The sequence below is a fragment of the Caloenas nicobarica genome, chromosome 8, assembly GCF_036013445.1.
Source record: "Caloenas nicobarica isolate bCalNic1 chromosome 8, bCalNic1.hap1, whole genome shotgun sequence".
NCBI lineage: Eukaryota > Metazoa > Chordata > Aves > Columbiformes > Columbidae > Caloenas > Caloenas nicobarica.
This window is the reverse complement of record NC_088252.1, coordinates 21,184,884-21,199,459: the sequence shown is the minus strand read 5'-3', so window position 1 is coordinate 21,199,459 and position 14,576 is coordinate 21,184,884. Positions and strand designations below refer to the sequence as shown.

Here is a 14,576-nt window from a genome sequence, read left to right as displayed (position 1 = left end):
GGTTTGCAGGTCCAAATACTGTCAAATCTGTCATTGCTTGGTGAAGCAGCAAGCACTCTATGAACTTTATATTCCACTAAGGAAATCTTCTTCTTCTCCTTTCACTGGACTTAACACAGTATACGATCTACAAAAGTATTACTAGGGGGATTTGCAGCATTAGACTCCCAGCCTACTCTGGGCAGGGTATTATAATGAATTTTAGCTACAATTATAACTGTTTTCGTGTGTCATTCATCCATACCAGCGGTGTCCCTGAAGTAGGAGCAGCAAAGAGTAGACACAGGGCTAGATTGCAGACAACAGGTATGAGGAAGGACACCCTGATTCTTTAAACACCTGAATGCATTGAGTGTAAAGTACTATCAGCAGAGCTGAATTCACACATCACCAAGAGAAGACCACCAGACAGCTTTAGATACCTGGAAATTATGGTTACAGCTTCCAGGATTGCTGCAATGAACCAAGTCAAGAAGTTAGGGCCTCCATTTTCTTCCACCTCCTGATAAGTGGAATATGTGAAAGCTTGTGCCTCTGCTGCCTTCCCCGCTGCAGACAAGAGCAGCTCTTTACAGCACCAGCCATATATCCAAACACAGGACTAGGTGCAGCTGTGCCATATTTCCCTTAAGTGAAAAGAGAATTGCCATTTCAGAGGTGTGCTCTAACTTCCACAAGAGTTCAGAGATTCAACAGCTTGAAGTCCAGTCATTCTAACACGCTGTTACATATGACTTCATTACACAAGACCTCAGCAGTTGCTCTTCCGGGCTGGGATTAGCAGAAGTTGGAGTAGCATTTGAGTCATGGTTTCAAAGCCAGCCTGAGTTTATGCATCCTCCGACTAGGGTAGAAGTCTCCCAGTAGTGCTTGGCACAGATATCAGGGATCTGTAGCCAAAGAAGGTCAGGCTATGTATGTTTGTGATGAGCCTGAATATTTTATAGTCATGTATATATAGAGACAGCAATTTTACTTGATGCACATGGACTCCTTGCTGAGGACAGGTATATTAGTTTCTTTAGGAACATTGCTTAGTTGACCTTGCCCTTGAATTCTGGCAAGCATTAGCATTGAGGTGAGATGTTCTAAACTCTTCCCTAGCAAATCCACTTATTCCTGCAATCCAAGAAATGTGGAGTTTGACATGCAGTGTTCATTTTGCAACAGTAGCTGCTTTGTATGCATCTGAATACAGCTGTGCACCTGCTTAGCCTTCTGGTATACATGAATCCATGTCTCCTGTTTTGCATTAAAACTAGTATTCATAATCTTGTAATCAAAGGATACAGGATTCATTCAGAACTGAGGTTATACACTGATCCACAGGAGTCACCTGTGGAACTGGAAATAGTGATCAGCCTTAACTATAAATTGCCCTATAGAATTAGCACACTGCACGTGTTCTGATTGCAAAGCTGGGAAACTAACTCCTCACTAAGCAGATCAAACTAGCACAGCACAGGCTGAGGATTTGGGTCCTGACTCACTCAGGTAGGCAGCGCTATCCTGAACCACATGCCGCCGGCCTGCCATATGCTGGAGGTGTTCTTCCAGTAATATCCTTTACTCAGGCCATGCCTAAGCTGTAACACAACAGAAGCTACATAGGTCAACTTAGTACACCACCAGGAGTATCTAGGGAGTCTTTAAAAGTAAAATTCTGTGGAGTGGAACCAGCAGTGAACAACAGCAGAAACCCTGACATCACAGCGTTTACCAAGCCTAATACAACAGCCTTTTTTATTTAACCCATCCTTCTGTACCAACACATACTTCCAAAAGCAAGGAGCACCCCACTCAAGTGGAAAACAAACTAGTAAACTCAAAGTACACACCTCAGGGCTCCAAACATGTAGATTTTGAAATACTTTAACCTTAGTACTCAAAAGGATTGAAATACAGATTTTGTTTGTGGAACAGCCCCAAGTTTTCAGTTCAGACCACAACTGACTGTTCCTTAGAACTAGGATATGAAAGTTCAAAAACAAGCATCTGTCTCAAGGTATCAAAATTCCCTGCATGTGAGTTTTGACTCATTTCAGGTTAAGTTCTCCAGTAGTTTGGATGGATCCATTAAATCCTTCTGGCAATTCTTGCAACTGTACACTGAGTTGAGAGTCATAGGGCAGAATGTCTCCAGCACTAATGTGGAACACTACAACGGAAGAGAGACTGCAAGCTTTCCTTCACTGATGGTTCATCTGTTCCTTACACACTTTTGGTCACAAGCAGGCTGATTTACAAATCTGCTTTGGACAAAAGAACATCAACCAACAGTAGCCAAAGACAATACTGGCAAGTGGCCAGATCTGAAACTTTATCATGTGGCTAAGACTTTGACAAAGGAGGGTTAGTGCACTAAAGATGACAGCTGACTTTAAATGGAAGCTTTGAATAGCCAGATCACCATATTTCTCTAGAGAACGTCTCTGGCCAGTGAAAGATTTTGGCTTTTTGTTTCTCCTATTACTAAGTGTATGCCTCCTCAGATACAGTTAACTCTCCTCCAACTCTCAGGTAAACTTTTGATACATGACCATCTGATGGACACACTCCAGCTGATCATATATATGTATATATAGATGACAGGTAGAAATATCACTTCTTCAAAGTGGTTAGAGAACCATCATAAAACATTCACCAACAACCAAGTCAAGGATCTTTTGTCAAGTCAGGAAGTACTTTAGTAGCAGAAGTTCAATGGTAGAACAATTTGACAGAACATGATTATAACCAAGATAATACATTCGGGTTTTTGGGCCTATCATGGAATTAACGCATCTTCAGAAAGGTACACAAGTCTTTGCTTCCACACAGTCTAACTGTGTTCAAAGTTTTCAAAGATAAAGAAATACTGATGAGACATTTAAGTTCTACTTTCATTTGACTTGAAAAAGTAGAAATAGTTGACATTTAGAGAAACATGCCTTCAGTATGTAGGCATTTCACTTGCCTAGATTTGCCTTCTTGAGCTCATTATTCGAACTTATCACAGTGTTTCAGCTCTGTTGATCACACTGAGATTCTTCAGACAAGTTTCTGAAAGAACCATGAGAACAATAGCTTGAGATTAAACTTGAGAGCATTTTACATGCTCCTGATAGAGCCGCACTGTCTACTTAACCCTTAAAATGCTTGTAGATTGTGTAATAGTAAACCAAAGTAGAAATGCTAAGGAAGGCAAAAGTTTCCATCTTCCTTTCCCTCCCGTGCACTGCTTAGAAACATTGAGTATCATCAAGTTTACAACAGGAAAATTCTCTACAGCTTTTAACAAGGGTAGATTCATAGATATTCTAGGCCCTGTCGCAGTAGTTAAGTCACTGAAACTGGGTTTGAAGGATGCTATGCTTCAGTTTCACACACTGTCCACCTTAGCCCCCTTCAGCACTGGGGCTTGTGTTCCTAATTTCTATCTCTTTTTATCTAAGATGTTGGTTCCATTTAACCTCTCCTTCCTCTCAGCATGAGACATTATGGTGGCTGTTCTTTCCCCCTCAAAGTCCCCTGCAGTGGCTTCTCTTTGTCTAAGGGGCCCAGCCTACAGCCACTTGTTCTACAATAATGAACTGCAGAGGAAAACCATTGCTCTGAAACAGGAATCCCCCATCCCCACAATTTTAGAGATTTATTATCACAAGATGTTTCTATCCACCATACTGCATGTGTTTAGACACCACACAGGTTGTATTGAAGTTGTAGACTCTGTCATATTTTGCTCTTATGATGATATATACCACAGTGTTCAGTTAAAACTTCACCAATCAGAGTAAGGTCCTGCATAACCTCTTATGGGCACCATCGGCAGAACTGGTCTAGTCATCAATCCACCTGAATTCCCCACTACTGCAGCTGCTCAACTACAATGTTACACTTCTAGCCCCCAGAGCTGATGTTACTGTAACAGACCTGATCCTGTTGGTAGAAATTGGTTCATTTTAGAATGTACTATCAGTGCCTTACACTGCAGCAGTTGGTTCACAGGCAGGGGAAGAACACACAGACGCAGGAGCCGTAAAGGAGCATGCCTCACCTAGCATAGCCTTTTGTATGAGGCTTCCAAAGATCAGTGGACAAACGCTGTTTTCTTTCCTACTTTGTAGAAGAGTCAAGTGACATTATAAGCAATGAAGTTTAATAGCATAAATTTCCAATTTCATAACAGTCCCGGGAAGTATCTCCTCACAGTCAGACTGCAGCAGAGTACATCAATGCACTACACTGCAAAAGCTGAAACTCTAATTCTAAGTTTAAATTATAATCAGATTTATTGTTATATACCCATCTCTGTCAATTTTACATTTTATGACAGCACAACCTAAACAGTCTTCCCTCACCTTCTGTGAAGCTATAATCTGAAAAAATAAGGTCTCCAAGACTGCACTTGTATATATGCTAAGTACAGCCATAAAGAGTATGATGGCAGCAGTTACAAGTTTCAGAACATGAACATATATCCAGATTTGCTCTACTCTTGCACATCTCTCCTAGCACAGCCAAACACCAACAAGATGCTTAGCTGGGTGGCAACTGAAACAAATCTAGCATTTCAGCAGTTTTCTTGACGAAGTAGTCAACTACAGTTTCATCTTATGCAGTGAGCACTGGCACCAGATCAAACTACTGCAGCTTCTCACTGTAATCTGCTCCAGCCACACAGCAATACCTTTCTGTGTAGAGACTGACTCAGAACACCTACAGCCCCTGAAGAGCCTACTCAGGCTGCAATTCCTTAAATCTGTGTTTACTTGATTATGAAAATGACATTGTCTGGAAAATGCAGAGACATCCAGCAGCTTCAGCTACAACTAAAATCCTATAGTTAAGCTGTATAGAAGGGCTGCTCTGAGCAGGGAGTGCCAAGGCACTAGTACCCAGGCTACATTCACATTCTTATTTTTTAACATGTTGTTCAGCACTGCTGGTTCAGACACTTGAGATGCTCCAGAGAGGTTGAAAGGCAGAGTTATCTGACTATTGGACAGTCAGACACTGATAAAATCACTTCAAATCTATCAGTGCTTGAAGGATTTGTATCAACTCCAAGTTCTGATCACATTCTCTGTCATCTTTGGCAAAAGCTGTCAGACACACCTGAAAAACAAGAGATCAAGGTAAGGACAGAAGTATTAGTAGGGCTCCTGATAGCTAAAGTTAGTAACACATTTTTTCCTGCATGTTTAAAGCAATCTCTACAGTACCACACTGCCCCATGTCTTCAAATGCAGCAATTTGCACTTGCAGCTTGCCACAGATGGTGTAGATTCAGCCATTATGCTTCAGCAGCAAGAGCCTAATCCTGAACACTACATCCCAGTTAGAACCAAGTACAGCTTGGAGTATAAATTGTAAATTAGTGCCCTAGCATTGTTAATTTACAGACTCAAATCTTGGGAATTGAATTCTCACAAGTATTGTGTATCATGAGAACAAGCTGCTTCCACATCTTCTGTTGTTGCAAACATAATGGGGTAGAGGAGCAAAACACTCACTGTTCTGTCAAATGAATATGAAGTCTGCATTTGAGAAGAGCCTATTGCAAAAAACACTTCTAGAACAAGTTATTTCTTCTCCTTATCTGTCATTTTACAGTATATTTTGTGGACACAATGGGATCTGCCCTCCTCCTCAGGACACACTGCTTTCATGAGAAAAACTAAATACAATTACTTCAGATACAACTTGAAGCACGCAGCCATTCCAAGAACAAAAAGTTCTAAAGGTGTAAATATAAATCAGTATTCCAAAGCATCACTTAACTTTCATTCACTAGTAATGTAACAGCTTCTTATAGATGAAGACTACTGACTATAGTGCTAGGCAGCAAGTGCACCTACAAGTTATCTTCATTCAAAAGAGCCACGACCCCCCCAGTCCAATTAGTATGGTATTATGCATCAGGAATAGGTAGTTAACACCCTATTTTGTAAGCTACATTAAGGTCTCCAACAAAAACTTAAAAATCAATTGTTCTAAGGACACAGTGCAGAAGCTTATTCACAAATATATGCATTCATGAGTTGAATAAAAATTGTTTGTTGAATTTCAGCCCCAGAGCTCCTATTTCAGAGGTCCAAATTTCTATAGCAACATTCCCATTAAGCACCAGGAAATGCTGGATTAGATGTACTTCTATTGCAGCACGATTTCAATTATGATTCCAGGAAGCCTATTTGAAAAGCTCCTGTCTTTCAAACAAGCAACCTTTCAGGCTGTGACCAAACAGTGTTTAATCTTCTAAGGAAAGAATTGCAAGTTCTTTTTCATTATTGTGGCGAACATCCATTACAGCATCCTTTCAGCAGGAAACCTGAACACCAGGATGGAAGTTTCAGGACAGAAAGAGCAAAGTTGAATACAACCTCTATGCAAGGCAAATAAGACAGACATATAAAAAGGCTCTGCAGTCTTGGCTCAGTAGTAAAATCAGTCTTTCACCTGTAAAGATCTTGATCAGGCAATCAGCTAGTCTAGTCCGCTTCAGGTTAAGAAGGATGTATAAAAACACAGCAATACAGGCAACAGGAAAACCAATGAGTCATGTTATTGATCAGTCAAATGTACCTGTAGCCCTGCCAGAAGCAGCCACCACCACTGGCCATTAACCAGTGGTCCTTGACTACCAAAGGCAGCACATTCCTGTATCCTCCTCAGAGGGAACTACCCAGTTCTGCCTCACACTATGCTGTATGAGGTACCTATGCAACATATGAGCAAGAAATCTACCTCATGCAGTGTAATTCTGCTGCAAAACAGTCTCAAACCTGCATTCCACAAAGATCTGAAGTTAGTGGTAAAGTAACAGCTTTAATCTGCTTGCAGCTTGTTGCCTGCAATACAGATGATGCTTACAGCTTTGTCATTTGCTGGTCAAGCTACTTCAAATCCTAAACTAGGTTTTCTGCAAGAAATTTGATTCTCAAAAACTCTATTGCTGGCACACTGGACTCTGTTGTCCAAATAACAGAGTTCCACTACAGCTTACCTGAAGTGCTGTGGTCCTACCTTTCTCCACCACATCAGCCCTCCATTGTGTTCTGTCACCAGCTGTGCCAACGTTTGCCCTATAAACCAGCTTGGGCATCTGACCCAGTCCCAGCTTTCATAAAGGGCAAAGTAGCAAAGGACACAGTCCCTTTTCTGCCCTTGAAATATCATTTTTTAACTGCTGAGCTACAGCTTCTACCTCTTTTGTTAGAGGCAAAGGAGAAGCACTTGACCAAATAGTTACAGATCAGCCTTACAAAAGAAGTCTTGGCATATCCCCGTTATCAACAAGATAAAACATCCCAAAAAGTGATAAAGCCAAGAATGCTGCTGAAACCAGAGGTTGTTGCAACTAGAAAGGAAGACAACTGGTACACAAACATGAACATGTAACTTAGATAAAGTGTTACGAATACAGCTCTTCTCACTTAACCTCAATATTTTGCAAGTAAGTAGGATTTAATCTCACCAATATGCAGCAACAAATTCAGAGCTGTTTGTGTTTATGGATTGTATATATCCAAGCTATAAGGCTAGCAAACAAAAAGGGTACTAGTGTTTGAGCTAGAAATAACTGAACCCTAGCATACTGAACAAGATAACTATCAAGTAAAATGGGTAACGTGTCAGAACTAGCTGATTCCATTGGCAAGATAAGTTGAGTTGATTCTTCCACTCAAAGAAACCAAAAGAGATGAAGTTCTATGTAAGAACTAGGGTGAGCCATTTTCTTGCATCAGTAATCGTAAGTTTTACAAAACCCCCGATTTGCAATCAGTTATCTACACCTACTACCCTGTAGTCATATGGCATAAGTAAATCAAATAATAGGGGTAGAAGAGTAAGGTAGGGTGAGAAGGGTAAACAAGACTGCAGCAATAGAGTTAAGCTGATCTGAAGTTGCCTCAAAGTTACAGATTTTCATGCCACGCTGTACAAATGTGCAGGACTTAGCTTCCTTTCTGCTTTCAAAAACAAATATGCTGGTTTGATTTCATTCATTTAAAAGGTTTAGAAATAAAATAAGAATTTTGTCCTGAAAAATTAAAAACAGGCATGAACTGATTAGATGATGCAGAACAACAGGCAGAGACAACATGCAATGATTACTGCCTAACTCCACTGCCAGTGGTCAGGAAACAATGCTGTCCACCAATGGCATCCCTGTTGTCACCACTAATGTGACAGAGCAGATTTGCTACTGGATGATGTGCGGTGGATGGCAAGAAGCTGCACTGTGACTCCAGAGAGCTCTTAGTTCTGCATCAGAGCCTGCTCTAATGCAATCAAACACTCCACCTTCCTCCTAACACCGTCAGCAGCGCTCTGCTGAGTCATAGAGCCTGTAGGGACACGGAGCTGCAGGTACCAACTGCACTCAGCCTGCTGCAGAGCAGAGCACTCCTGTCTCAAAAAACAGCAGTGCAGCACTGTCACCCCACATAAACACTGGGGCTTAAAGGGTTTTGACAGGTCAAACAAGGTAAGGCTTATCTGAAGTACATAGCATCCCAGTGTGTAGTACAACACAGCAAAACTCAAGCCTTTTAAGTCTTCACAAGTCTTCCATACAAATACAGCAACTTCCCCCATCTCCAACCCTCTCACACCAGGTCTGTCACAGGCAATCAACATGGAATGCCCAGCAAAAAGCTGCAAGCCCCTTGTCATTGTAAAAACCAGACATAAGCAGTATCAACTTTATTCGTCTCACTTCAGAAAGTTCTGCATTAGTATTTTAAGACAGACAGGCAAGAAAATATTTCAGTACTAGCATTCAGAGCAGCTAATATTTTAACCTTCATCAGCTGGCACAGGCTATTACTTTCAGACCACACCTTTCACCAGTGTGGGTGTTTCCATTTAACTGAGCTCCCCCCCCCCGCCATAGCACTTGGTATATGCACTCTTCAGTGGGAAGAAGCTCTAAAAATTAGAAGCTCAGAACAATGACATGCAAGGTCTAAGCCAGAGATTATTTCAAGACCCAGCTCTCAAATTAAACTAGAATTAATTACGACAGGACCTCGCCATGTCAAATACATAGACAACAGAAGAAACAGTATTCAATACGGATTACTTCTGAGGGAAAAAGTAAAAATCTTGCTACCAGAGCAAGCTAGACATCTGCTTTAGAAAGTTAATCCTTGAGAAAAAACACAGCATGATTAAGAGTTTTTTCAGCTGCCAACACTGAACAGTTCATAATTTGTGCCAAGTTCTTCACTGTTTTTACTTTGTTGTAATGGTTCTCAAATACAAAAGCTTAAAACATTTCCTGGATTCACATCAAGATCTGAACACTAGAAAAGTGTGTTTTGTTCAAATGTTACTAAAAAGGCATTTAAAAGTGGAAAAAAAAAAAGTCTTAGTAAGTGCTCATACATGTTACTAAGCCAGCTACAGTACCCCTTGGAATGACCTCTTTCACACAACAGGGAATATTCATTATTGACCTTCAATGCAGTGAATCTATATAGAGCTGGCACAGCAAGAAGGCAGCTGCTGCATGTAATTTAATAAGCATAGACTGCAAAACAAACAATGAAAAAATAAACTGACCTTATGTTTAGCATGCTGAAATTTTGACCCTTCCTGCTCTTCATGCTGCACTGAGTTGGCTCTCTCCCTCACACTTCTATACCCAGGACTGGGTATAATGTACTCTTTTCCTATGTCGATGTCTTTCATCTTCTGTAAACGCCAGGGTTTACACGTGTATTTTCACCTCAAGTATCTGAAAAATAATTAAATTCCACTTAAGTATATGCAATGCCCAACACACCAGTTACTTTTAGTCATCTATTTTTGGAGTTTATTTTTTTAAGCAAAAATCAAAAAGCAAGCACATAAGGGGTTTATTACAACAAGACCATAATAATGTGACTTTGGAAACACACACAAGACTAACTTCTCCTGAACTAGTTTAAACATACCCCGAGGTAACCAAATAGTACAGTGATTCTCAATGCACTAGAGTGCTGTTACACTTCCTCCTTTAGAAGTCTGAAATACCATTATGCAACCTCACAGATTAAAGTAATACCTACAGTACTTAGTTAAAACCTTGAGCAACTCTACTTGGAAGATCAAATCCTTTAAATGTTTTGTTAGTTGCACATAGCCAATAACTTACCAGTACGAAGTTTTGCAAAACTGACTCCTCTAGAGATACCACATGACAAAATTAGTCATTCCACATTAATAAAGAAAGATATATTCCTTCTCTATAGCCTTATTGACTTACTCCATAAGCTTGGGCTATCATTAACTATGAACATGCACAGGGCGGAATCACATCTTCAGCACTGCAGGTTTTCCCTCAACCTACCAAACCGCCCTGGAAGGTCAGAAGGAGAATCAGAGTCCCGAGGAGAAAAATCGCCTCCCACTGCAAGACGTTGTTTTATAACTCTGCTTTATTACATCTGTCCCTCGCCTTAAACTAGCACGATGGAAGAAGCCTCACTAAGTTACATCAGTCAGAATCCGCATCAGCAGGTCCGGCTCGGTGCACTGGGCTGCACAAACCGCTCCTTCCCCGCCCGCTGGCACCGGCCGCGTCCAGCGCCGCCCCCCGCCCGGCACAGCTCGGCGCTGCTCCCGCACCCCGCGGCCCCGTGTGCCAGCGCCGGGCGAGGATGCCGCAGGGCGGCGGGCCCGGGGCTGCAGTACCCCCTGGCTCCGCACCCCACAGGGGAGCGGGTCAGCCCCCCGGCAGCGCGGGGCGGGGGTGCCGTTCCCTGTTCCGTCCCCCGCCGCACCGGCGTAAACAAGAGAGGCCCTGCCTGCTCAGGGACAGATCCCCGCCCGGGCGGGGCGGACGGCGATGCCCCGAGCTCCCGGCGGGAGGGGGCACAGCGCAGCTCTTCACTGAGGGGGCGGGGGGGCGGGGAACAGGACTGCTCGACCGGCCTCCTCACAGGAAAGGGGCGGCACAGCCGCCTCCTCAGCCGCGCGGCGGCCCCCTCACGCACGCACAGGGTGGCCTCCCGCCCCCACCGCAGCACCTGCCCCCGGTAACGGGCGGACCGCCCCGCTCACCTCCGCCCGGCGACAGCCCCCGCTGCGGCTCCTCCGCTCAGCGGCCGCGAAGCCAAACAACATCCCTTATAGCGGTTCCGGCGTCTCCAGTGCGCCTGCGCGGAGAGGAGGGCGGGGACTGCGGTGGCCGCTCCCGCGCGGCGCCCCACGGGAAATGTAGTCCAGGCCTCCGTGCCGGCCGCACGCTTTTGGCGGCCGAGAACTACGTTTCCCAGAAGGCCCCGCGCGGGGGCTACCGTCGTCTGCCCGCCCCTCCCAGCCGTGCCCCGCCCGCTCCCTTCCCGCCGCTGCTGCCGCAGCGTGGGGGGTCTGGAACGTTCGCCACCGGCCGGCGCGAGCCGCAGGTTACGGCTGCAGTGCAGTGCAGTGCAGCGTCATGCAGCGTAGTGCAATGCAAATGCAACGTAGTGCGGTGCGGTACCGTGCACCCCGCGCAGCGAACGTGGGATGGGCCGGAGGACCCCGCTCTGCTCGGGCAGCCGCACGCAGAGCCGAGGGACCCGCTGCCGGCAGGACGCGGGTGCTCTCGGTTCCCCGCCCCGTCCCGCCGCGGGCGCTGCCGCAGGGCGCTGCCTGGTTTGCAGAGGCGGAGCGGGGGCGGCCAGAGCAGGAGGAGCGGTGTCTCCAGCTTCAGCCGCGGTTGCACCCACCTGCTCTGCCGGTCGGTGGTTTGCACCAGCCCGTCACTTGCTGCCGGTTATTTACAGCCTTTCGGCCGGGGAAGGTGGGACCGTGTCCTTACCTGGGGCTTAACCTGGAGCACAGCCGGGGCTGGAGCGCTGGCTTCTGTGTGCACCCGTCAGCCGCAGCCCTGCAGCTCCCTGCAGCACGCCGGGCTTGGAGCAGCACCCGCAGGAGGCCAGGGAAGCCACTGCTGTGGGGATTCAGACCAGCTAAAGAGGCTGTGAGCTTGTCCCCGGGGATTCCAAGTCAAGCTCTGCCCGCTGAAGGGGGTGGAGCGGGGCCCTGCGTCCCTGTGTGGCGGGGGCTGAGGGGCAGCGATGGTCCCGCTCCCCCAGCACAGTGTGACAGGGAATCCAGCCCCTGCCTCAGGGAAGTCATTGAAGGAGGAGATGGACACAGCTGTATTTCCTCTCGGGGCTGTAAATATCCTTAACTAACCCTGAGCTGCAGCTTCTCCTCTGCTGTGTTTAAATACCTTGTCCTCATCTAACATCTTCTTTCCAGCAGCCAAATTTGGCCAATGTCTCATTTAAGTGGTTTATGTAACAAGTGCCTGTTTGCACCACAGTCCTTGATCTCCTGTTAGGAATGTTCGTGAGAATGAATTTGATAGAAAAGCTGAAATAGGTAAAGATGGAAGATGGAATCTGGAAGTAAAACTCACCCCAGAATATTCCTTCCAAGCCCACAAGCCAACAGTAGAGGTAACAGGTGTCACCATGCAAGCAACGATTCAAGGACACCCTTAAGGTACAAGAGAATCCTCTCAGAGCTCTGTGACACATACGATTACACATCCTGCAGAGCTCCAACTCCATTTCTGGCAAAAATGAGAACCAGCTCCATTGCAAGCGCCCTAACACTTTGAGACAGGAGAACTGACAGACAAACACACAGAAGCAGGGCCCTTTCCATGGTGTGGCAGCTGAAAGCACACGTGGCCATTGTGTTTTCCTGCCATCTGTTCCCCAGGACTCACGATCCTGCAATTCCAGATTGGGTTGGCCAAGATTTTATTGGGAAGGAAGCTGCAAGGTACACTTCATGCTTTATAAATGCCATCTCCCAGCAAAAGGTGGATTTTAAGGCAGGAGGCAATTTAGAGTAAGTCTTTGAACAGTTGCTAAAGAGACCTGTGTCTGCATCAAACACACTGGAGTGTTGGGGTAAATAGATGTGCAGTTACTGAGCAATGTAGTTAAACAGCATAAACAGAAAGGACAAGGTGTGAATGACAGTGAGAATTAAACCCTGTTAAAGCTTCAAGGTGAATTACTTGTATTGTATTTTAGGGTGTTGACCTGAAATGGTTCTGAGCATGAGCGTGTCTTTGGCCCCTGGGCTGTGGCAGCAGCCAGAGCTGCTTTTCAGAGGTGGCTGGTGGTTTTTGAACTGATGGGATGTTGAAGCCCAAAAGCTCTGTATTGTGTGCCTAGAGGGAAAGAAGAACATGAACTTCGATTATGCCAAAGTGGTTGCAAAATGTGTTAGGAAAGATGAGCAGAGAGTGTTGTTTAAGCCGAGGAGCCAAGGCCCTGCCTACACTTGTTCTGTCCTTGGTTTCTCCAGTGCTGGAGCAGATCTGAGAGTAAAAGGGAGGGTGAGAGTGCCAGTACAAAACTGTGCTGGTAAATAATGATGCGCAGACTCTGCTCACGCTAGCTCTGGGTGACGGGCTGGTGGCAACATCAGCTGTGTTTTCAAACCTGTGGTCCTGCAAGTGCACGTACTCCCTTAGTCTGATGGTGGGAAGAAAATGCTTATGTAGGCATAACCCGCTTATAAGTGTGTCACAAATTTCCTCCAGCATTTATTCTAAAGGATATAAACGCACTAGTGCTACCAGCCAGAGGAGCTACGTCTTTAGCTCCAGTGGCAGCAGCTGATGCTTTTACTGCTGCGAGTCCCGGATTCATCCCTGCGGGATGGCAGCTGTTACATAAAAAAGGCCTGCACAGTATTAAAACTTGCCCTGATTCATCGTAACCAGCCCTGACTGCAGCAAGAAAAGCACAGCCAGACCAAAGAGCTCACGGCAGCTTCAAAGCCAACACCTGCAGACCATGTGGAGAGGAAACAACACCTGAGAATTAGTTTTCATGGAGGTGTCCAGAATCTGCTCCCCTCCACCCCAAAACAAACATCAGCAACCGATTGAAAGTAATACTTGAAACACAGCAACTTGAGCCGTTGGAGCTGATAATGGAGCATGGCTGGGTGGACCAGGAAAACCAAGGCTTAGTTTGTGGGAGTGATGGTCTTTATTTATCCAACTCTCCTGCCACATTTTTCCCCATAGGATCTGAGGACCTGCTTCTGCCTCCTGGGGAGTAGGGTGCACCTGAAGGAAAAGCTGTCCCCCAAGGAAGCAGCAAGATGTGATTGGACTGATGTCTGTGGAGACATGTGGAATGCCAGGAGATGCTTTGGGCTGACTGGAGCTGAGGGCTATCATGTCAGCCCTACCACCAGCCCAGAGCCTTCTTCCAGACCTGTGGGCTGTGCGAGGACGGCCAGGGAACACAACATGCTTCAGTCAGGCCAGATGGTGCTTGAGGAGGCGTCTTCCTCTGACACTAATCTGGACACCCCTGTGGAGAGCTGTCCTTCCTCCTTTCCTATGTACCTCATACACAGAGGACATCTTCTTACCCTTCCCTGTTGGGATGCCAGGTCCCAGCTGCTGAGGCATGCATTCTTTGGCATGGGTTTCCTGGGTTCGGCCCTTCCTGATGAACACGCTGACAGTTATTATGCTGGCTGGTGCTTTTTTACTCTCTTGCTGATCAGAGCTCTCAGCCATGAAGTGCAGAACTCAGAAATTAATTGGATGGCTGAAGGAAAAGTCCCATGACCTC

The 14,576-nt window shown here is 45.5% G+C and overlaps 1 protein-coding gene across 8 annotated transcripts in view; it reads right to left on the bottom strand.

The window, feature by feature from the left end:
* Positions 1–11,124, bottom strand: part of ABCC5 (ATP binding cassette subfamily C member 5) — a 46,404-nt gene extending 35,280 nt beyond the window's left edge. For 6 of the 8 annotated variants that reach the window (XM_065639679.1, XM_065639684.1, XM_065639682.1 and 3 more), the window contains exons 1-2: positions 11,035–11,124; positions 9,553–9,727 (exon numbers count right to left, since the gene is read on the bottom strand). In XM_065639679.1, coding sequence (XP_065495751.1) covers positions 9,553–9,681 — 129 coding nt within the window. In that variant the 5' untranslated portion in view covers positions 9,682–9,727; positions 11,035–11,124. Of the gene's footprint in view, positions 1–9,552; positions 9,728–10,237; positions 10,286–10,321; positions 10,454–11,034 lie in introns of those variants that run through there. The other 2 variants (XM_065639680.1, XM_065639681.1) reach the window with 2 other exon arrangements.
* Between the last annotated feature and the right edge of the window lie 3,452 nt (positions 11,125–14,576).